The following is a 23,937-nucleotide window of genomic DNA, read 5'->3' as shown; positions in this document are numbered from 1 at the left end:
CGGTCGAAAGAAGAAGGAAAAATATTTTGTTCGTCGATACGTCTTATTATACCTCGACTCTTTCAACGAAACCAACCCCCTGTTTCCTCGTCCCTGAATACACACCAGTCCTCTTGCACACACCCACACACACACATACACACACACATTATAGATATACAGACATCGAAGGAAGATCGAGTCGCGCGATTCGAGTCGAGGAACGTCGTAAAAGAGAAAAAAAGAGAACGCATAAAATGGCGGAGACGAAAGGGGTAGAGGGGTCATCTTAACGCGTTTTCCGACATTCGGGGTGGTATCGCGGAGCACGCTGTGGTTGGGAGGGAAAGGTCGAGCATAATGGAGGCCTGCACATACTGGAATTTTCATTTTTCCGGTCGACCTCGCGGAAGATCATAACCCGCCGCCACAATCGACGGGGCAAAGGGAGGAGGAGGAGAGGAAACACACGGCGGGGGTTTGTCTGGGAGCGTCGCGACGCGAAAAAATGTACGGTCGATGTACCGCGCCGTTTCTTCTCGTATATTATACGGGATGGCCATCCCCTGCCATCTCCCTGGTTAAACGTCTGCCCTCCAGCCTCTTCCGCGCACATCCGTGAAAAACTTGCATGCCCCGGTGTATAATCTCTCGGGCCGCCCCGTTTCGAAGAGATTCATTTGTGCTTCATCCCTTCCTCCCCGCCCGAGAATTATTGCTTTCTTCGCGGATCCAGTGTTAATTTCGTGAATCGAGAATTTTCAAAGAGAGAATTTCGAACGAGAGATTAATTCGACTTGGAAGGATAAAAGGGAATATATATATATAAATGAAATAATATTCGAGGCACGAGAGGGCGAGCACACTCTACTCTACTCTGTGGTAGTACACTACAACTTCTAAACACGTTCTAATTCGCAACAAGATTATTTTTAATGAAAACAGTAGTTAGGAATACCTGGGGGGATACGAAGAGTCGGAACAATGGAACTCGTTATAATAAAGGTTTTATATAGGGAGGAAAATAGAAGAGCGGTAGATGAAAAGTGGGCGAGCAATTATAAAAACCGTTACGAAAGTTACGAATGTTTAATCGTTCCCGTGAACGAGGGGAGGGGAGGAAAAAAAGAAGAAATCGCTTACGGTATGATTCGATGGAAAATAAAAAAAGGGGAGGGAACGGGCAAGGCGAGAAAAATTGATAAAAAAAAAAATATATCCTATATCTCTTTACGCGCTTTAGGATTAAAACCTAAAGCGTCAGAAGTTCAGCTCGCTATTCGACGGGAGGGAGGGGAACGGGGGGTTGCGAGTTAGTTCACTCCTCTTTAAAGTCGGACAAATCGATATCCGAACCGATGCGCGATCGGTTATTAAAAAGAGAGGAACGGGCCCGGTTTAAGTGAAATACGCAAAGCTGCATATACAATCGATCGGCGAATACGCGTTAAACCGTGGAAACGTTTCCATTGGAAAGTGCAAGTGGCAAATCAGAGCGGGGCGGCGAGGAGGCGAGGGTGGGTATTATAAGCACCCGTACGTAAATCTGGCCACGATATGGCCGGTGGTAGCAATAACCGATATCCCAGCCGAAGATTGCGTGGCATAATGGTGAATGGAATTTTTATGGAGCGGCATTTTTCGAACTGAATGTTTTATCGAAACCCCCACACAGTGCCACTTGCCATCTTTGCCTCTCTTTGCTTGCTTGTGTCTCTCTCTCTCTATGTGTATACGCGTTTCTTCTTTCACGTGAACTTCCGTACCACCTCTCTTTTTGCTCCCTCTTTTTTCATCTGTTATCTCGGCTCATCCACCTACCGTTTCTTCGCGAGACCGTTAAAAGCAATCCATACTTTATTCTCGTCTCCGCGACCTTCTCTCTTTCATTATCCCGAGGAAAGTTCGACGGATAGCGTGTGTACCCAGCCTAATGCAGCCTGGCACGAAGACACGCTCAACCACGTGCTAACTCGTCTCGTAGTAATTTCGGATCAAACCATGTGACAGAGAGAAGAGAAAGAGAGAGAGATAGAATGTCGATCTCGATTTCTATCGGTCGAACTCGAAACGAAATCTCCTTTGAGGCGAGAGGAAAGGATCCTCGGTGAAAATAAATCTGGCCCTGGCTCGATCCGCTCTCTCTCTCGTCACCCGAGGCGATCCTCTAGATTTTCAGATTTCGCGAAAGTGATTCCCGATCCTCGAAGAAAGAAGAATTCGGAGAGGGAAATGGAAGGAAACTTGCTATGACTCCGTGCGTACAAAGGCTATCTTTTAACGGATAACTTTTCTTGATTTTGAGGTTGCGTAATAATGCTCGCTCGACGTACTCCACAATGTCCATAAGGAGAGAGAATTTTCATTCGACGAAACGTTTCTTACGTTCGATTCCTCGAAACGGTACACGTTGATATCGATCGCTTAGATCTTCGTACGAGCTTAACCACGGATCCATATACTGAAATCCGAATCGACTCACAGCTGGACCACGTTGGTGGAATAAAAGGGGAAACTTGGAGAGGGGAAGGGGATGAGAGGAGGATGGATGGATAGAAGGGGCAACGAAGGGTCAAGAGAAGAAAAAAATGCGGGATTATGAGTTTATGCCGCGGGTGGTATATACCGGTTGGCGGGTGGTATACAAGGGTCTGGTCGAATATTCGATTTTCGAGCGTTCCACTCGCCGCATAACCAACCCATCATCCACGTTGCTCTCCCTCTTCCCCGCCCGTTCCAGGTGATCATAGGTGGCCACTCATGAAAGTATATTGCACTTTCTGCCACGGTTTACACATTGCATTCTCTGATGATTGGATTGAAAATCGATCCCCCTCCGTCGGGCCGATCGCGTTATTGGAAACGGACGGGTGGCACGGAACGAATGTCTAGAATCCGTGCTGGAAAGCTGGAAAGATGTTTTCTATCCTACCGTACCCTCTCCCTCGTGTATCCCTCGTTTTCCTGTTTTTTCCCGTAGCTGCCTTCTTCTTCTTCTTCTCCAATAACCTCAATCTCGAAGCCAAACACTCGTAAAACCGTATATCTCGTTCGATCGGCCGGGCGGGCGACGATCTTCCTTTCCTAGGAACCGGATAAACAAATAGAAACACTTTGGAAATCCGATTATGCAACGAGGATTCAATCGGGACACCACGGGAATCGTGGCTGCTGATCGATTTTCGATTATTCGTTACGATTACCAATGATGAATCGAGAAGTGATAAAACTTTTTTCTTTTTTTTTTTCGATTGAAAATTTTCGTTTCGTGTTTGTGATATTTTTTTTTTTTTTTTGGAGAAGAATCCGTAGAAAAATGTTTGACAATATGAAATGAAATAATTTTGTATAACAGCGAACACGAATCTTTATTATGATAAAATTTAAAATTCCTTCCATTTTCCATTTATTTCATAGTTTTCAATTCTCTTTCCTCGCACAAATACATCCCGAATTTGCATAAAAATCCTCTCCAAAAGTTATCCATGTTTATTTATCGTCTTTCACTATTTTTAATTCCTTCCATATCCGATATATATATTTTATTCTATACTCCGCTTCGACAATGACTTTATTTCAGCAAATTTTGCTTTTTCAGATTGCGTCATTTTATTCGTATCACAACAATTACGGGCCACGATTAAAACTTCTTTGATCCTCGATTCAAATCAATCGTATATAATCAATTTCACAAGTTCGAAATAATTGATCTTTCCATATTATCCATTTAATCTATGGTCGACAAATAATGATAAAAGATACTTTATCATTTTTCTTTCCAAGCTCAATAAATATCGCAAGATCCTCTTCACGCATAAAACAAAAAATAAAAATTTCATCTTCTTCATCGTTCTTCGAGCGACTTCGAAGGAGAACGAAGAACGCTTGTAATAATTAATTCCCCCTGAACGGGTACAAAGAGCAGGTGCGTTCGTGTTCGAATCGATAATATATATATATATATACGTATCTCGTTGTAAAAGAACATCGAGCTGCCTCGTATCTCGAAGAATTGTACGAGAGATAGAGGAAAAGGAAGGGAGAGGCGATGCGTTTCAGGATCTTGCTACGCCATGCTCGCATAATATCGCGACCACGCGTACCATAAAATGCCTTGGAAGTGGGCACAGGCGAGACATAAAATCCGGGGGTGGAAAAATTCCAGAGTTTTCCACCTCTCGCCCTCGGCAAGAATCTTTTTTTCATTTTCTCTTCTCTTTCACTCGCCCCCCCTCTCTCTCTCTCTCTTTCCTTATTTTTACCGCGTGTTATTTAACGGTGGCTCGTGCGTTCGTTTATTCTTGTTTAAATCTGTATACGTGGTATTATTCATACACCGGTTGGCAAGCAAGCCGGTTCATGTTTAATGCGAGTGTCAACGTTTCTTTCCGTGGAAACGCGCTTAGAATACATCCCATTACGTGGTTGGTCGTCACCGAATGTAGGTGACACTTGTGACTTTTCTTGATACCCCGTTTCCAGATTATATATCGTGGAATCATGTATTTTTATCCGCTGCCAATTATGGATCTTTGATTTCTCTTTTAAAGGGAGAGTAGTGAATAATCGATCAACGTTAATTTCAGTTTCGGAGGATATTTTCGGGACAGAGTTGAAAGAGTGGCCGTGCATTATTAAGCTACAAAAATTGTAAAGGAATGTTGCAGGTTTAATAATAAATAAACCGAGTTGTATCGAAAGTAGCAGGATTCGTTCAGAAAGAAAGAAAGAAGAAAATATTTTAATTCTGTTTCACGAAAAGAACACTTTTTTTTTGGAGAGAAGATCGATATTCCCGAGATATTTCCGCGATAAATCAAAATGATTCTCGAAGAAAGAGAAAACTCCTTCAATCCCGATTCTAATAGTATTCCTGAATTATTTAACACTTACGTCTTGCGAGCACGTACATCGATTCGATCAAAGTACGACAGAAAGAGACAAATACTTGGATCGCGTTTGATCAAGGGAAGCAGATCGGAGCGTATCATCCATTTCCAGCTCGGCCAATAGCAGATCGGAACAACTGTTGATACACGTGTAAGCTCCAATTCGGGCCTCTGTTTGTGTACGTCTGCCCATAGGGCGCAGATGTAACCAACGCCTAACCCAAAGCTATCTAAGACTTAACCAGGATCCAACCGATACCTAACCCTAGTCCAACAAAGATCGAGCCCCCATCCTCCTCCCAATGATTTAATTCCAACGAGCCTCGCGCGGCCGAAACTCGGTCAAGAATTCCTCCGTTCGACTAACCCTTCCTTTTAATATCTCTTCCTTTTTCCTCCAAACACCGTATCGTCTCGTAAGATATCGTAAGAGAAATATCGGGGAGGAGAAATAAAATCGATGGGCCGCGTATATCTTGACGGATCGAGCAACCGTAACACCGTTCTGCTTACGGGCTATCACTTACCAGAAGTGTATCGGTCGCGGTGGAATAATCCGGTGAAAAATTCGAATTGTTGCGAAGGCCGACACCGCGAGGCGCGAGACGGATTTCTCGTTTAAGGTAGTCTCACTAGTGAAATACGGGCGAGGACTTTCTCCAATTTCCCGTTTACAAATGGCACCGGCGCTCGATACGACCGTGGATATAAACCGCGCGAACGTAAACAATACGCGGCGTCGATATTTAATACACGAGCGATAAATTATTATCAGAGGTTATTCTTTCGCCCGCGATTTTAAAAATACGCTCGATTTATTAATCGCGTTGCAATTTACGGTCGATGGGGGAGGGGGGAGGGGGTGGAAGAGAGGCAGGCAGAACCCGGTGTCCGTTCCAGTTATCGTATTGATATCCTGTCCGTATCATTACCACGGAGGATGGGTGGCGTTAGGTATCCGGTTATTTCACGGACATCAAAATTGCCAGGATTTACCGATTAAACCGGGACCAACCACCTCTCTCTCTCTCACCATAGGCAGAAGCTTAATGCAATCGAGCTTTGACAATCGAACGCTCGGCAGATACACGTGTTCCGTGATTCGCTCGATTGTTTGATGATTATCGATACACGTTGTCGAAATAACATCGGTTACGTCGTTCTCTGTAATCTAGAAATATATATATATTGCATATAGATATATGATACAGATCGAAACAAGGGATGTATATTTGTAATCGAAGGGAAGAGAAGGGAAGAGATGGATCCAACGTCTGATTGGTTTGATATAAAATTTACGCCCCGTGTATAAATAGGCGAGTCTTGCGATTAATAGGTGGTAAAAACGACGAAAAGAATAAACGTGTACGAGGGACGAGGTATTGGAAAACGGACGATCGTATCTGCGTGGGATAAAAAGAGGCGGCGGATGGATCTCTGGGGGGAAGGACAAACGGAGGAGCTTAATTGAATCTACCACGTCCATTCACGTTGATTAATTCAGTTCGATCACCGCAACGGGATACAATTATTTCATAGCGGAATGGTGGAAAGGACATTGCCACGTAACGCCTCTATCCTATATATATATATATTCTCGATTCTAATAATCATTCGGGACATTTCGTATGCAAAACGATCCGTTACCCAATACACTGGACAATACACGGATCGAATACACGCATCGACACAGGAAAAAGATAATACGTTCTTTTTTATAAATATTTTTCGATCGCTTCGATTAAATTTCACAACCGTCCCCACTCGACCAAGTAAACAGAAATTATTTCCAATTATTAACTTTTGTCAAGTTCCACCCTTTTCGAACGGAACCAGCCCCATTCAATATGTCACTCGCCCTCTTCACGCTAATTAATATAACAGCAAATATAATCGCGTGTTATTAATAATCGTTCACCTCTCTGAGAACGGTGGTTATTATATTCGGAGGGGAAACGGGCGGGATGGATCCATGGATTGGACGGACGTTGTTCCATATCGATCGAGCGGGGAGCCGCGTTTTACAAATACACCGGATAACAATTAATTTGACGGGAGACGAATCGGGAACGAATCGGCCACGCGCCCGTTTCCACACCGGACACGGGTTGTAACGGGAGGCTTTTCGGTCCAGATTATTATCCGTGACGTGTCGAGAATCGTTGTACCCCGATAACAAACAAGGGGATAATAGGGCATCCGATCTGTTTCCATCGGTAAATAGAACGAGGAACGAAGATAAGCGCGATTACGATTCTCCGAAACGGCCCCCGCACGCAGTAGGGGAGGGGAGAGGGATAACAACCCTCCACTCTTCTCGAATCGATTATCCGATTCGATCCACTACCGTTTCTGATAAATGACCATCCGACCTTCTGCCGAGCGTTCCGGCTTGATACATTCCAAAGACTTACTTCCCTCGATCCGCAGCCGCGGGGGCGTGAAACCAACGAGATTGGAAGATTTGCCGCGAATCAATTTCATAGGTGATCGCGAGACGCGATGATGGAGAAAAGTATTCGAGATATCGAGTAGGGATTCAAAGTGACTGACGACGTCGCTCACGGGGAGGAGGGGGTTGCTAACTAAAAAAGCTCCACGAGATAGAATTGATTCGAGAAGAAAATTGTATCCGAGATTTTTCGATAAGAAAGGAGTAATTTATTTCAAAAAGAAAAAAAGAAAAGGATAATCTCGATTTCGAGAATTCACCCTCGATCGATCCTCCATCTCTTTATTATCGAAATTGGTTCAATTCGTTCGCGACGACGAATCGTTGAACAAACGTTGAAATCGAATTTCGAGGATAAAAAAAAGGCAGTCGTCCCGCGATTCATAATTTATTTTCGCCGCGTCGCGAGAAAAACAAATTTACGGGCGAATTTTAATTTGGCACGCCGATCATTTCGGCCGGATCCTCGCCTCTCCATGTAGCACTACGCGCGTAGTAACGTTCAAGCGTGTGATCATCGGCGAGCGACTATTGCGGATATTGCGGAAACACGCTCACAGGTTGCGGTGGGGCCGAGGGGAGGAGAGAAGCCGGGGGTCTAATTTCGCGAACAGTGGATAACTTGGGGAAGACAATCTAACTATCTTGCTCACGTACGGAACAACGGTGTAACTAAGGAGATAGCCAAAGGGTTGGTGGGCCCGGCTCACCAAGTCCAAGTCCGTCTAAGAAGTACTTTCCCTCACGTATCGCAGGTCCTTCTGTTTCTAAGATGAACAGATCGTGCAGAGTACAAGGCTTTCCAACTACCGCTCTCCCGGCTCCCCCTCCCCTTCTTTTCTCTCAGTTCCTCTCGAGGTTCGGGGAATACCGTTGTAACCGTAGTAATAACGTTGTTACGGAAAATCCATCGAACTTGAGACGAGGTTTCCGCGAGTTTTAGAGAAACGATATATAACCGAAACAACCAAGTTTAAAATAACGGAAATTCAAATTATAAGACGTTTTATACCATGGGACGGGAAAAAATTTCTAGGGTATAAATGGAAAAAAAATTGTAGAATTTGAAGAAGAAGGTAAGAGCGAATAAAAAAATATTTTATAACGTCGAGGCGAGGCGTCACGTATGAAAAAGAAGAAAAAAAAAAGAATCTCCCGATTCCCGTAGCGAGAACCTTTACCTATTGAACACGAATTCATGGGTTAAAGAACACGTTGGGATACGATAAAATAGAAGTAGGAGAAGAATCGAATTGTTCGGACGTACGCGTTTTTCGCAATAAGCTCGAGAACAAGCGGCGATAGGCGGCAACGCGATCAAATTTCCATATCGAACACCTCCCGATCCCTTATCAAACAGTTTCAGAATTCAAAATCATCGAAGTCTGGCGCTCGTTTGCATATCTCGCGAGAAGAAGAGAAAAGAACTTGCAGTTCTAAACTAACGCCCCGGTGTTACGTAAAAACGATAAAATTCCCTAAAATATGCGCAAGAAATATGCGCGTTATACGTACATGAAATAAAATAACACACGTACCTACACGTAGTTTAATCAAAAAAAAAAAGAAAAAAAAGAAACGAAATTAATCGATTAACCCTTCTTCGCGCTTAATTCTAACTCAACGACTCGAAAGATCGCTCGAACGAACGAAGATCGAATCCGTTTCGACAAACTACGTTTTCGCCACCGAGTCGAAGTTAAAGGAAAGGAAAAAAAAAATTGTAAACCGCATCCCCCCCGATTAATTTGTATCCCTGTTCCCCCGAAGTGAAGGATAAGCACGGCGTCCGTGCGCGTAGCTGAATAAAACATCCAACCCGACGGGGGTAACTAAATTTCAAGCAATGGCACGGCGCCGCCGCTTTCCAAAGTTCAACGACACGTCGCCGTGCCCGGCCGCGAAACTCGCTCTGCCCGCTCTGCCCGGAATCTGGCATAAAAATTGTAAATCGCGGGATATAACCTCGCGGCGCACCTCGATACCGGAGGGAATAATCGTGCATTACGATCGGCCGCGAAACTTCTTCCTCCTCCTCCACCTTCTCGTCCTCCTCGTCCCTCCTCCTCCTCTTCTCTCTCGTCGCGCTTCCGCGATACTTTGAATAAAAATGCGGAGGAGGAGAAAGGCGGCGAAAGGAAAGAAAGAGCACGAGAGGTCGAGGTTCCTTGAGGGGTTCGCCACTCGAACGAAACGATAAGAGGGACAGTAGAGGCGAGTAGAGAAGAGGCCCGATGCACCCGTTCGCTTCTTCTTCATTAATGGTAATGATCGCGTTCAAGAAAGTCTTGTTCGGGAGACTCGCGAAAAAGGAAGCATCGCGATTTGTATTCAGGACGCGATATGGGGTTGCTAGCGTAGCGTGGAAGCCAGGGTTCGAGCCAAGTCGGGGTGGGTGGATTCGCGAAATAAACTCTTGAAGAAAGGGAAAGAAAGAGAGAGAGAGAGAGAGAGGAGAAGTAGAAGGGGATGGTGGTGGTGGTAGTAGTAGTAGACTCTTGCGCTCCAGTTCGGCTTCCGACGATAAAAGTGAGCTAAGACCACGCACACGTTGACACGATGGCGTCGTTGGCCCGTGAACATGTAAGCGCGATGGCCGGTTGTGAGCGTGTTCCACTGGAGGAGCACTCGAGGGGTGCCTCGTTTCGGGTGGAGAACTTTATTCGGCGACGTCGCTCGTTCCTCGCCGTCTCATTGCTCGCAATAATCGAACGAAATCGAGAACGAATGATAATTTCCATCGAGAATGTCAGAGATGCGGGAGGAGGGAGGGACAGAGTGGATGGGAATGATGGGGAGGACTCGTATCAGAAACGCGTAACTATAACGCCCCGTGACGACGTTCCATCGCCAATCTGTGTACCATTGTTATCGATTACGATGAACGATGCTCGACGAAAGGAGGCGAAGATAAGAGGAAAACCCTTTACTTGGCTTGATTTAAGCGGCGCGGAGTGAAAGATAACGTCGAATCCTTCTCGCGTGCACGCGACTTTGAAAGAAGAGAGAGTGGAAGAAAAGTTACGTCTTATCTCGCGGCTCGAAACCTCTTAATGGGGAAGCAGCAACACGGCCCGTTGAGGGAGCGACTTTGAATGTTGTCGAGTAATTAAATAAAATATGGAAACACGTTGCATGTTTTTCCAAAGTAGTTCCTTTTCTCTTCCTTTCCTCTTTCTTTTTCTCTTCTTTTTTATCATGGACGGATCTTTTCTACCACCCCGGTGTTGTGCCTCATCGCCGTTTGTTCCAGCAAGAAAATAAATGCACGCGAGTGCGTCTGCACGCGGGACCGGCGCGTGTTACGTTTGCAGAGAAATCCCTTTAGCTTTCGAGATACCCACTGCAAACTTTTCAGCAAACGTACTTAGGTCGAAGCTGGCGGGGGTGAAAGGCCGGCGGTTGATGCCTTTCTTCCTCCCCGGTAAACGTAATTAAAAATACTCGCTTGGTTAATTTTCAAACGCGAGGAGGGAAAACTATATTATCACCGAAAAATTTTCTCGACAGTGATGGTTTTCGATAACCAAAAGCAAAAATAAGAGTGGCTTTCGAAAACCGTCGTATTTGTGATTAATCATCTTGGGTTTTATCAGGAGGGAGAGCAAAAGAAGGGAGTAATGTCCTTAAGATTACGTATTACCAGTACTAGTATTACTAGTTAACTTCATCGAAGGTCCAATGAAACGATGATGCAGATGTGCGCCTCGCAGTGACTTGTTACAATAGCATTTCGCTAACTGTCGGCCAGTTATCCCCACTAATTCCTAGAATTGCTTCTATGGTGCGAGCATCCATGTTATCTGTGACCTATGATCGGCGTTATCTCAGGTAGCGATGAGTCAAACCGGCAAGATAATAGCTGGCAATCCTGAAACACCTACATGCCTCGATAACTGTCACGTTAGAATCCCACAAGTATGTGTAAGTATCCTTGTCAATCATCAACGTGACGTGACGTGGTTTCGCCAATCTTTATTAATTAAATATCTCGACAAATACCTTTCAGCATATCGCGTATATTTTTTTAAATTTTCCCCACAAACATCCCCATTACGTTTTTAAATTTTAATTACCAACCTGTATGGAAGATTCTTCCAACATTTTTTCCCCATTAAAGCATATATCGGATGTTTATCGGAGCAGAAGTGAGAATGGCCAAGCCCGCAAGTTTATTTGGGACGGCATCGTTTATCGAGCGAAGACCTGAAACATAGTTTATTTCTGTTACAATAGAAGAAAATATCGCGGGAAACCGGACGTAGCGTTATTTTCAGTGGATCGCAAATAATACACGAGACTGACGAATCCGAATGGAACTCGGTAGCGCCAACGTTTCAAACCTTAAATGCACAATAAAGTGTCCCAAGTTATATATATGTATGTATGTATGTACATACGCATACACGTGCGCGTAAAACGGCATCGTATGACGGGATATTTTTCAAAAAACTTACGAGAGGTTGACACTTGGCCGTGGCGGTGAATCGAACGGCGGGGCGAAAAACGAGACGCTGATCATCACACACGCGCTGGTCCATGCCCTCTCACGGGATTAGTCAAATCCCAAAATAATACCGTGGGCGAGAGAGCGCGGAGTTTGCATACACCGTGGTACAAATCTACGGCGACGATGTAAATCGGACGGTTTAAGCTGTTTGCGTATATAAATTCGGAACACGGTCTATTAAGTATTCACGTCATTCGTGATTTATATTCCGCCCCTATTTCTAGGATCCGTCGTTTATACGTCGGATAAAGAAACGCGAGACGAAAATATGAATCAAATAGCGAAATAACGCCCCCGAAACTAGCATCCGAATACCTTTCGAAAATATCCCCTCCCCTCCTCCCACTACGTAATCCCATCCTCTTTAAAATTTACCGATCGAGCAGTTGAAAAACGCTCTTCTTGAAAAACGCTTCTTCTTTGAAGGCAAAGAAGAAGAAGAAGAAGAAGAAGAAGGAAGAAGAATATTTTCCACGAATGGTAAGAATAATCGCGAGGAGAAGGATGGTGGTTGAAAGTGAGCGCGCGACCGTATTTCTCTGTTTTGATCTCGGACAGCGGGCGCGCAGACAGCAAGAGAGCGAGTGGACTTGAAAATAACCGACGGCGGGAGAAGGCCCGTTCTATTAATAGCGAGGAGAAGAGTATCTTTGTCGTACGTGTTCGGCGGCGTCGGCGACGGTCTCGCGGCGAAATTCGTCAGTCGATTTACCGTTCCGCGATACATTCCTCGCACGTACACGCCGGGGAAACGCGTAACTCGATCGGAACACCATGCTCCGCGCAACTTCGTACCCGGCAACCGTTCTTGCCGCCTGCTGAATTTCCACTCTCGCCGCCCGTTTCCTCGCGCAGGCCGAGAACCGAGGTTAGATAAAATACGGGCTGTGCGACAGAGAGAGAGATAGCATAGGATCGAGATCGGATCAATTGGGACGAATACCGTTTTAAATACCGCAAGACTTTCGACCAGAGACTTTCCCTTTAACGTTAGAGACGAACTGGAAGGAAGTTAAAAGCACTGGTCGGTGAGCGAGAATCTAAATAAAGAACTATGCTGCGGAGCAGTGGATGAGCGGAGTGGGGCGGAGTTTGGCTTCGAGAGGGAATATGCGGTGAGTAAGAATGGTACTGCGAGCCGCATGCAGCATCGAGGCGAGCACATTCCCCAATGGCGTACGGATCACCGACCGGGAAGGAAGAACGCCGGACGTCGCCGCGACGGAAGCGTCCGTGGACTCGCGTACGGTGAACGAGGGGCGTGGGTTGAACGCGAGATTCTCCCTGTTCAAATGGTTCAAACGGGCCGGCAATCGGGACTCGAGCGCTGAGAAGAGGAGGAAAACGATCGGGAGATACGGGGACGCGAGAGGCGAGAAGGAAGCGCGGCAAAGGAGAAGCGTGTCGTCGAGCGTGGAGAGCGTGGACACGTTTTACAGCACGACGACGGTGCGCAGTTTCGCGTTTCACACCGGTACGCTGGGCGGGGGCTGCAATGGGCTGTCGTTAGACGTGTTGGGGCAAGCGGGCGAGGTTGGCCCGTTCGCGGCCGGAGCCTCGAAAGTCGCGGTTGGCAACAAAGAGAACGAGTCGGCCGCGTCCACGTTGCCCGCCAACGTTCACAGAAGGGACATAACGGCCAGATACTCCCTGCAACCTTCGTCGGCCACCTTCAACTCCTGCGGCAATCTGTCTCCCCTTCCCGATCGAATCCCCTTGCTGGAATCTCTCGAGAGGTTGGAGGACGAGCGGAAGGCTGGACGCTACTCGGCCGTCGTCAACTCGTCGACGCGGAGACGGGTGCACGTGAAAGGGAAGCGGCGAGCGCCTAATCCTCCCGCGAGCTCGATCAAGGAATCGACGGAGGTAGATGCACGGGAAACAGCAGCGAGGAACAGCAGCAGGCGAAAGCGACGCGCACCGAAACCGCCCGAGAGGATCGTGGACGAGCGCGACTCGCGTGGGAAAAAGTGGGAGGATCGGGTTACCGATGGCGGAATGGACGGGAAGGGAACGCGGCCGGACACCGAGGACGTGCAGACTCTGAGCAACGACACGCTGGTCCTTCAAGGGGGCGTTCTATTGTCGAGACGGGAGATAAAACGGGAGACGAGGAGCACGAGGGACACGAGTGGCGGCTCGTCGGACACGGCCGTTCTTCACGAGAGCCAGAGCGCGGCGGCCACCGTTGGAACTTTGAGCGCAGCCATGCCACGACCTTGGTACAAACGGAGCGTCTTCGAACATTCTCGGGATTCCGGCGCGTCGAGGAGGGGCGATGTCCTCCGAGCTCCGACAAGCTCGACGATCGAAATAAAAGAAGAATGCGGTGCCACGAACGCGACCACCACCATCACCACCACCGTCGCCACCACCACCACCGCCTCCGCTTCCACCGGTTATTCCGTGGACGCGTCTTTGTCCAGGTTGAGCTTCTTTCATCGCGGCGGAAGCCAAGCCGAGGACAGAAAAAGGGAGGCGAAACGGAGATCGGGCCTCTCGATTCTCACCAACATCAGCGAGCTGGACAAAGAGGCGGCCGCGATCGTTCAGGAGGAGCAGGCGCGCGCCAGGGCCTCGATGCTGTTCAACTCGTCGAGATTCGTGGACGCGTTCGAGAGAAGGAGCGACGCGAACGAGGAACTCGTCCAAGATATCGTCACGTCGGCGATGGAGAGTTCCTCGCCCAGGCGTGGCACCCGGGCTCTCATCTCCAAGTTCAACGCCATCAGCAACATCACCAAGGTCACGGTGAATTCCAACTTCTTCGCGAGGAACGCGAGGGATCAACAACAACCGGGGAAATTCGAGCGGGACGCGGCGAGGAACGCCAAGGTCTTGGAGCGCGATTGGAAGGATCATCCGAGATTTTCCGTCCGGCCTGGCAGCGGCCAAGCTGGCCACGTAGAGAAAGACATCTCCAGGTATTTTCCACCGCAGCAAAAGGCGGGCAAAGCCAGCAGGGTGGTGGCGGAGAACGCGGAGATGGGTGGTAAGATTTCGGGAACGAAGAGTGGCAAGGAGCAGAACGATAAACTGGCCAGTGAAACGTCCAACAGAATATCGTTGCTGCAGAGTCAATTGGCCGCGAATCGTACGAGCGATCGTATCCTTCGAAAGGACGGAAGCTGTGCGCCCGCGACGGACGAAAAAATTAGATTGAAGCACGAAGAGAAGAGAGAGAAGGAGGCGAAAACGAGTAACGAGGATCTACGAAGGTACTTGTTCCCTCGTAATTCCGCAGAGCCGAGGGAACGCTTTGCGTCGAGCATCTTCGAGGAGCCAAGAAAGTTGAACAAGCAACAACGGCTGGACGGTGTGCAGAAAGAATTTTCCGATATATTCGACGAGATCGACAAACAGCTACGCATGAAGGAATTCAAATTTATCGACAGGAGGTCGTTGCTCGAGACCGCGACACCCGCTAATCAGAGGAATAAAGTTGGCGAGGAGGAGGAGGAGGCCGGAATATCGAGCAAGGTGACCAAAGTGCTCGATATCCTGGTCGAGGCGGAGAAAGACGCTAAGACGAAGAGCGGCGCGCCGCCAGAAAAATCGATAATCCTCGAGGATACGTCTCGTCCGAGCGAGGCGAGCGCGAAAACGAAATCGGGTAGGTCGCCGTTATTGAACACCATCGAGGATCCAATTACGACGGATTTAAAGGAGATGTTGAAGGAAATGAAACACTCGTTACCGAAGCGTTCGAAACCCGGCAAAATTGTGACACGTAACACGGACGTGACGGAGAAACCGGTCGTGGAGAAGGAAACGGTTAACGTCCCGGATCCCGGCAAGACCAGGTATTTCGTTTCCGCGGTAACCAAAGTCGAGAATATAACGGTGCCAAACGATTACGAGCTGGACAAGCAAAAGGTGTCGTGCTCGGTACAAACTAGCGGAAATATACGAAGATTGAGTCAACCGAGTACATCCGTTGTGGAACAACGTCCGTCCACCTCCGGTTGGAAGCAAGAAAACGTGCTCTACAAAACGTCTGGGAAAAGCTTGGCTAGTTCCGGATTGAAGAATACATTTCAATTGATACGACCCCGAGATTTTGCCGAGATCGAGGCGACCAAAACGACGAGGAGCGCGCCCAACGAGAACACTTACGCCAACGTGATCGAGCAATCCATCTACGCGAATGCACACGTCCCCCCACCATCCTCTCCTAAACCACGTTCCGATCCCTCGCGACCAGCCAACGTTACGAAAATTGATAATAATAATACCGGTCAAGCAGCATCGAAAGCATCGCCCACGATTCAACGAGAATTCCCCACGCAGGAAGATACGTTCGAGGATAGCTGCGAGGAAGGTAATTTTAATTAAAGCGGATCCAGATTTCTTTCTCTTATTCCAAATGAATCACTCGTCTAAATTTAGATATAGAGATTATTTGCTCGATGTCACGCGTTTTTCCCCTCTTACTTACGTTAACGCGAGTGTTCGTTTCTCTTCGTGTTTGCGACAGATGACAATTCAGGGGGAAAAAATATGAACACGCTGGCCATAAACCGATTGCTCAGAAAGTTGGAAGCGGCGATCGCGTCCGGCCACCACCAACAAGCGGCAGGTTTGGCGAAGGAGCTAGCACGGCTTAAAATTCATTGTTCCGTGATTCGACAACGATCAGCCCGTCTCAAAGATCAGTTGATTAAAGTCAATATGTACATAGAAGACAAGCTTGCCCACCAGGGACCGATACCCCTTCAGGTAAATAACGTTGCCCACTCGAATCAAGGTAGCCTTAAGTTTGCCAATCCGTGTGATGATATTGGATGCCGTACTAAGCCGAAATAAAATAACAGCTGCCGAGCAGGATGACGGTGGCCGAGTTGAAAGCGAAAATACATACGGAATTCGAAATACCGACCAACGTGCAACGATGGATCATAGGTAAAAATTTAGCGGATCGCGATGAGGCGAGTCTGAACGAATTGCAGGCTGTCAATGGATCTCCGGTATTCTTGTATCTCGTTGCTCCAGGTACTAAAAAAAAAAAAAGAAAGAAAAGAAAAAGGAAAGAAATGAAATAATAAATAATATTTAATGATTAACATACTTGATTATAGAGTTAAGATCTGAAAGTGTCGTACAAATTGAAAAAAGTAGCGGTACAGAGGAAATGCCAAATGTGGCAAATGACGACATAAGCACATCCACGGAAGTACTGCAGATTGTGGAACAAGATCACGAAGAAGTCGAAGAAGAACCTCAGGTATTGAATATTTTATTTTCACGTTCTATTTTCCTTGGCAAAAGATATTTTTTTTTTTTTTTCATTTAAATTCATCTGAATAAAAATACGTATAGAAAATAGAGGAGAGAAACACACCAGTGGAAGTGAAAATGGACAGGTACGAAGAGTTAATTTCTTTGGAAAACTGCGATGTTATACCGAACTCCGAACCGATCGAATGTCCCGTATGCTTTGTCACATACGGTCCTCGTGAAGGAGTCATCTTGAGGGATTGCTTACATATGTTCTGCAGGTATAATAATTAGAATAATAATTAGATGAAAATATAACGCCTCATCACGAATCACTTTGATGGACAATTTTACCTAGATCATGTATTGCTAATACGATTCGATACTGCGAAGAAGCCGAAGTGAAATGTCCTTACAGAGACTCGGAATACACTTGTGAGTCGACTCTCCAAGAACGTGAAATTAAAGCTGTAAGTATAATCAAATTCGTTAAAATAATGTTAATAAGAAAAACTTGATACACGATTTTATTATACGATACATAGCTCGTCGAACCAGAAGTTTACCAGCAACATTTAGCCAAATCGATCGCTCAAGCGGAAAACAATGCTGGAAACAACGCGTTCCACTGTAAAACTCCGGACTGCCCTGGCTGGTGCATCTACGACGACGACGTGAACAACTTTCTTTGCCCCGTGTGCGGTGCAAACAATTGTCTCACTTGCCAGGTCGAAAAGCAAAATTTAATTATTTTACCTCTCGTTGGAACATTGGAATAAAAACAAAATTAATTGATATTACGTTAAGATAAAAGAAATTTTACAGAAATATTTACCTTTGCAGGCTATTCATACTGGTAAAAATTGTAAACAATACCAACAGGAATTGAGATTATCGAAGGAAACGGATCAAGAGTCACGAAGAACTGCCGAGATGTTGGAGGAAATGGTAGATAGAGGTGAAGCACTCGCGTGTCCCACATGTGCAGTTGTTTTGATGAAAAAATGGGGTTGCGATTGGTTGCGTTGTTCAATGTGCAAGACCGAGATATGCTGGGTAACGAGAGGTCCACGTTGGGGACCTGCAGTAAGTAATCGATACGTAACAATTGTTCGATATTGAAATATTAGTACACATTTCCACGACTCGATCGTTTTGTTTCTATATTGATCCTATTTCGCATGATTCGCGTAGGGAAAAGGGGACACATCCGGAGGCTGTAGATGCGGAGAAAACGGAGTCAAGTGTCATCCTCGTTGCAATTACTGTCACTGAGAACCATCAAGAGATACAATTACCGCAACGATGCACGACGGATGGATACAATGGAAGAAAAGGAGTGCAAATGCACCATGAATCAAAATATTTTTATACCGTTATCAGTGTCCCCGGTGTATATCGGGATGAATCACTAGTCCGAGCATCAAATGGCTTGATATATTATAATAACGAGTTTTGATAATCGATAAAGTTGATACCGATAAGTTACATTACGTATACGTCGTACATACGCTGCTTGCTCAACGATTAACCTTATCGCGGAACCGTCCTTCATGGAATTGGAAAAAATGATTGAAAGTAATAAAGAGGGAGACACCTCAGTTTTCAACGATCGTCTCTTATTTTTCATCGTCACAAAGGGCACAGGAGAATAAATTGTACTTTACTTAAAGCTTCGTGTGCATCATAAACGTATAATAAATTATAGATACAGGTATCTTTGCAATTATACAGGCACCGATTCATTTTTTATCGTCGGATGTTGTCTCATTTGTACCGATCTGTTTCAGTCGTGTCAACAGTGTCGACTGATGGTGTGTAAGTTGTCGAGTCAGATTAACGCCTCCTGCATTTTGTAATACTTGAACCAAATTTGATTGCGCAATTGTGATAGTAATATCTTTAAACTTCAGGAAATCATCATACTTGAGTATTTGTCCTTCTAACACTCCCCCTGAAAAAGAAACCAAATTTGTTAATAAACAAAAAAATCATTTTGCCATCGTTTCTCCACTGCTTACCTAATATATACATTTTCTTGTTTTTTTTGAAAATTTTATTTACAGCGGCTATTTTTATTTCAGGACTGAATACAAATGCAGTATAATTACTAATTAAGGGGGCAAGATTTTCGTAAGGGGAATCCTTAATCATATTAGATACGATGTGAGCCCCATAACGTTTGTAGTGCATATTTTCCTTGAATAATGCAACTTTGACATCGAATACATCCAATTCCATAATACTATTCACATGCAATATAACAATCATTTTTGAATTGTCAAACCAATTACGAACTTCTCTCGCTATTATCGTATCATAAGGTCCAAGACGGTTTTCGAATTCCTTCGTTTTTGTGTTTTCGCATAATTGTTCCAGAGTTTTATCCTTGTTAGGATTAATAAAGAAGGGTGTTAAAAGTTCGTTTAATACTCGCTTTTTAAAATATATTTTTGGTTTTCTAATATTTATCTTCCCCCTATAACGCTTTTGTTGGTACAACAATTGATTCGGGGTTAATTGAAATGCTAGAACAAAACAAATATATTTGTAAATGAAGATAAATTTTTTTTTCCATTTAATTAATATATCTATTTAATTAATATCCATTTAATTAATATATCTATTTACCGTGATTATCCTAAGTTTAATAACACACTGTTTGTATCGATTGTTACTTCATTTGGATGTAAATTAAAATTTATGAGGAATCTTTAACATTATCAAAACGATGACCAAATATTTGCCTAATAGATATCGATAGTAGTTCCAATTTTAAAATTATCGGTTATTCAACTTACACACTGTTTATATTACGTGCATAGTTTTATTTTAAAAATAGATACATGTATATGATCGGTACGAATTGAAGACAAATACAAAAATTATATATATATACAGAATAAATTTTTTTTTTTTTTTTTTTTTTTTTTTTTTAATTTGCGATGATATAAGGCACTTTGGGACAAATCATACATATTTAAGTACATACGATGCGACGGAGTACATACGTGCGATGGGTGTTAAAAATGTATATATTTCGTGTATAATATGTGTTTCTAGGTGTTATGCACAAGTATGTTTATGTATACTTTGAATTCCGTATCTACGTTATAAATTCCTCCCCCCCCCTCTTTTTTTGTATATTATGCGATATAATTGATCGTTCCACTGCAATAATTACTGGATTCGTGACGAGCTTCTATACTATCACCGAAATTGAGCGATTTCCTATTCTTCCCTAATCGAAGCATCGAACGTATTCCCCCTTTCTTTCGTGAACGTTTGTATCGATCATCCAAAGCCGAGTTGAGAGATGCTTGCTTCACATCCCCCCGACTATTTGGAAAACCCTCGCGATCATCCTTAAAATTATTGCTCGTTATCTCGCCATGTACATCATCGACAAGCCAGTGTTTCCTTGGAGAAGTGTACTTATTATTACATCCAGGTATAGTATATACGTATTCTGACTGAGTAGGATCGACCGATTTCTCGTATCGTTTCATATTACCCTCACTTGCCGTACTGCCCTCGGTGGCAGCTTTATTTTTATTCTTGTCGTAACTTTCCGACTTAACCCCCCGCCTGGTATGATCTTCCGAATCAGCCGATTGATTCGAATGCTTCTGACTCGCTTGTTCCTGGTTCTTATTTTCGCGGCCTTCCCGTAATTTTTTATTTCTCTTATAAGTATCCGTATTCTTGGCATCTAAAGCGGCATGTCGCTTCTCCGACATACTCTGCCTACCTAAAGCATCGCGGGAAAACTTATTGGAAGAGGAGCTAAATTCCTCCAAAGATAATTGACTATCGTACGTCGGATCCCCGGAATACTGACTATCTTTATCGTCCGTGTTTCGTTTAGCTTCATTGCACTGCGGTTCATTGGAATCTTCTAGCAATACTGGTTCCGCGCGGTCATCACGCTGTCCTATTGTAATTTTTTTCACGCTCGCAGGTTCTATCCATGTTTTATTGGTAGCGATACAGTAACTTTCATTCCTTAAACTATTCTTATTATACTGTTCGGTTAATCTATCGATAACTGGATTCCACGGTGACGCCATAACGCAAGACAATAGTCCACCATTGTCCAAGATATCTGATTGGGAATTCAAATTGTTCTTCTCTTTTACCCTCCCCTCGCTGGCTTTCGTGGAATCAGATATGTATATACTGTTGGCTGATTCCAGTTTACACTGAGAAGATAAGTTTTCCGACAAATTTTTTTCATTTCCATCATAGGAAGATATCCTCCTGGCTATCGTGAGAGTGATCACTCCAGTTAAAGAGCTGTTTGTATTGAGCATCGCTCTTCTCAGTGTTTCCATTGCATCCGAGTTTGATAATCCTAATAATGATACCCCATTTACATTGAGCAATTGATCATTGGTCCTTAATCTTCCATCCCTAGAGGCTGCACCTCCATGAAGGACACTTTTAATAAAAATTCCTAAATCCATATTAGTGTTTTCATCTGTATTCGTAGTCTTTCCTTTAACACTAACACCTAATCCAGCTTTCTCTGAATCGTGTACTGGTATATCTAAAGTCAATATCATACGATTTTTACGTGGTGATAAAACAATATCTTCTGAAGATTTCACCGGTTTAAATGTGCATTTATCGTAGTTATGGGTATTAATTTTATCTTGCACTTCAGCGTTCTTTTTTATTGGTGATGCATTCAATGCATTCCAATATTTTGAATTATCAGTAGTTTCTGAGGCTTGACTTGTGGAAGTAACGTGAGAATGAGAATCTGGAATGCTTGAAGAAATTTCTTCCTGGCGTGATACCACCATTCTTACTTTTCCACCAGGTGGAATACTTCTCAGAAGCGAAACCACTTCTGCTTGACTTTTACCAGTCATTTCTTTATTATTTACCTCCAATAATCTATCTCCTGGCCTTAATCTACCATCTTCGACTGCAGCACCTTTTGGTAATATATTTTTAATATATATCGGACAATGGCCTCCTGCAGGATTATCACGTGTTGTGACGCTAAATCCAAGACCATTACTCCCTTTTGTTAATTCTATCTCTATCATACGTCCAATCTTACGGGTATTAGCAGTCTGCAACAAATTATAATTGCTACATTGAAGTCTTTTAACATTATCGTCGATTTCCTTTTCTGATCCTCCACTAGTATTACTATGATTTTTATGTAATGACTTCTCATGTGACTTTTTATGTTTCACTATAGAAATTTGTAAACATGATTCAGTCATACAGGTACGAAAAATCTCTTGCACTTTAGAAAATGGTATATGCAATAGATTGTGACCATTTATTTTTATAATCTTATCGTGCAAATCAATTTGACCGTCTCTAGCAATTCTGCCATTTGGTTCAATGCCTTCAACTCTTAGTCCCTGATCATTACCCAACAAATCATAACATGGCACCACATGAAGCCCCAGTGGTCCTGCTTCATTCTTTATCACAATTTCTCGAATTTCTCCTTGATCTCCTGATTCTATATTGGCATTTATATATTCAAATGACACTTTGGCATCTTGTCCCAATGGTTCTCTACGCCGAGACTCTCTGGGAAGGGACTGAGCAGAATATGTAGTTAAACATGGCTCTCTGGTTGATAATGCATGCATTGATAATCTTTTGGTACTTTCTCTTTTAATAGCATTGATAGGAATTGAGGAATGTGTATCAATTGTATAAGTCGGTTCTTTACTATCTGAATGAAAAAAATCAGGACTATTTGTTCCAACTGAACTTGCTCCATCACCACCAGCATGCGAAACATCAGAACTCACGAAATGAGCAACAATCTGTTCTCTATCATCAGCTACATCACATAACCTATCATCTGGATCCAAGAGACCACCTCCAGTTAAGGAAGATAAACTATTTATAGTTAATGTATTATCGTTCTTTCCAGTTGCCTTTTTATACCTTAGAGTAGCCTCATGCATCAAATCTTTAACCAGTAGGGTTCCATCCCCACAAGGAACCACCACCCGGACGTTGTCGAAACACACAGTTACCTTCATGTTCGTTCCGATTTCATATTATCTTGTTATACGTTTACAAGCATTTATTGATTATTTCTAATACAATAGCACGTTTGAAATACTATTTTATGTATTACAAAACGAATATAATCAAACAATTGCACGTGTTATGAAATATATAAAATTATAAATTTCTTTTCTATAACACGATTATCTTCTATTATCTGTCGTATACTTCCATATTCCGATAATGAATCACCGACATTGTACACTGGACACTTTATTTTTTTTATTGTCGGTTAAATTTCTTTAAAAACTAAGTGTATATATCAAAATTAAGTAGACATATTCGAAATAAAAAAACTTTGTCACGATTGATAAGGCGGACGCGTACGCCCAACTTTATCACAACATCAAATATGCGGAACAGACGCACTCGCCATTACCACATTTTATTCCACTATTCCTTCTGACAATTCAATGGAATGTAAGAAATATGGCGATACAAACAGTGTGGCCAACAAAATAACCTATTTGTACCGCTTCATTTTCAATAATTGAAGGAATGTATTTGTAATCATATTAAGAAAAGATTAGAATATTAAAACTTACCTTTCTTTATAAAATGAGCCATTATTTAATTATATTCTTCTTAAAACAAAAATAATAAATGCTTATAAATAATTTTATATGTTCTTCACTCATTAACTCGCATCCTTATTTATACACTGAACACATTGAAATGGTTCGAATCCACTGGTTCGTATTTAACCTTCAATTTTAAAGGCTGTCTTTCAACTAACGAAAATTTCATCGATTTAATAATGAAAGTCTTATCTTCAATTGACGAATAACTAATATATGACATTGTTATGTGACATTGACTTATATTTCATAAGGGTTATT

The 23,937-nt window shown here is 43.8% G+C and overlaps 2 protein-coding genes and 1 long non-coding RNA gene across 4 annotated transcripts in view; 1 reads left to right on the top strand and 2 right to left on the bottom strand.

The window, feature by feature from the left end:
* Nucleotides 1-12,212, bottom strand: part of LOC102654023 — a 63,938-nt gene extending 51,726 nt beyond the window's left edge. Inside the window, exons 1-3 of the long non-coding RNA XR_003305977.1 lie at nt 11,778-12,212; nt 11,401-11,526; nt 10,964-11,200 (exon numbers count right to left, since the gene is read on the bottom strand). This is a non-coding gene — a long non-coding RNA (uncharacterized LOC102654023). The remainder of the gene's footprint in view (nt 1-10,963; nt 11,201-11,400; nt 11,527-11,777) is intronic.
* A 323-nt stretch (nt 12,213-12,535) lies between these two features.
* Nucleotides 12,536-18,660, top strand: LOC410462. The gene is made up of 9 exons (XM_006560320.3): nt 12,536-16,151; nt 16,308-16,549; nt 16,645-16,822; nt 16,909-17,054; nt 17,150-17,328; nt 17,406-17,517; nt 17,593-17,775; nt 17,891-18,133; nt 18,242-18,660. Exons 1-9 carry the CDS (start codon nt 12,956-12,958, stop codon nt 18,320-18,322), a joined length of 4,560 nt encoding a protein of 1,519 aa, XP_006560383.2. The 5' UTR covers nt 12,536-12,955; the 3' UTR covers nt 18,323-18,660.
* A 59-nt stretch (nt 18,661-18,719) lies between these two features.
* Nucleotides 18,720-23,548, bottom strand: LOC726759 (partitioning defective 3 homolog). 2 transcript variants are annotated; one of them, XM_016915810.2, is made up of 3 exons: nt 20,232-23,509; nt 19,069-19,575; nt 18,720-19,001 (listed from the first exon to the last, which is right to left on the bottom strand). In XM_016915810.2, exons 1-3 carry the CDS (start codon nt 23,068-23,070, stop codon nt 18,790-18,792), a joined length of 3,558 nt encoding a protein of 1,185 aa, XP_016771299.2. In that variant the 5' UTR covers nt 23,071-23,509; the 3' UTR covers nt 18,720-18,789. The 2 variants fall into 2 exon arrangements, 1 of the variants encoding a protein (XP_016771299.2); XR_001705361.2 differs by lacking the exon at nt 18,720-19,001 and having other exon boundaries at nt 19,345-19,575; nt 19,679-23,548.
* Between the last annotated feature and the right edge of the window lie 389 nt (nt 23,549-23,937).

The sequence above is a fragment of the Apis mellifera genome, linkage group LG13, assembly GCF_003254395.2.
Source record: "Apis mellifera strain DH4 linkage group LG13, Amel_HAv3.1, whole genome shotgun sequence".
NCBI lineage: Eukaryota > Metazoa > Arthropoda > Insecta > Hymenoptera > Apidae > Apis > Apis mellifera.
This window is presented reverse-complemented; position numbering and strand designations above follow the sequence as displayed.

Excerpts from the sequence above, each read along its gene's own strand:
- LOC410462 (XM_006560320.3), top strand. The coding sequence starts at position 12,956 with ATGGTACTGCGAGCCGCATGCAGCATCGAGGCGAGCACATTCCCCAAT. Across the intron at positions 17,329-17,405 it reads TGCTTACATATGTTCTGCAG|ATCATGTATTGCTAATACGA; the intron begins GTATAATAATTA and ends AATTTTACCTAG. Across the intron at positions 17,776-17,890 it reads ACAATTGTCTCACTTGCCAG|GCTATTCATACTGGTAAAAA; the intron begins GTCGAAAAGCAA and ends TTACCTTTGCAG.
- LOC726759 (XM_016915810.2), bottom strand. The coding sequence starts at position 23,070 with ATGAAGGTAACTGTGTGTTTCGACAACGTCCGGGTGGTGGTTCCTTGT. Across the intron at positions 19,576-20,231 it reads AGAAGCTCGTCACGAATCCA|CATTTCAATTAACCCCGAAT; the intron begins GTAATTATTGCA and ends GTTTTGTTCTAG. Across the intron at positions 19,002-19,068 it reads CAAGAAAATGTATATATTAG|GGGGAGTGTTAGAAGGACAA; the intron begins GTAAGCAGTGGA and ends TTTCTTTTTCAG.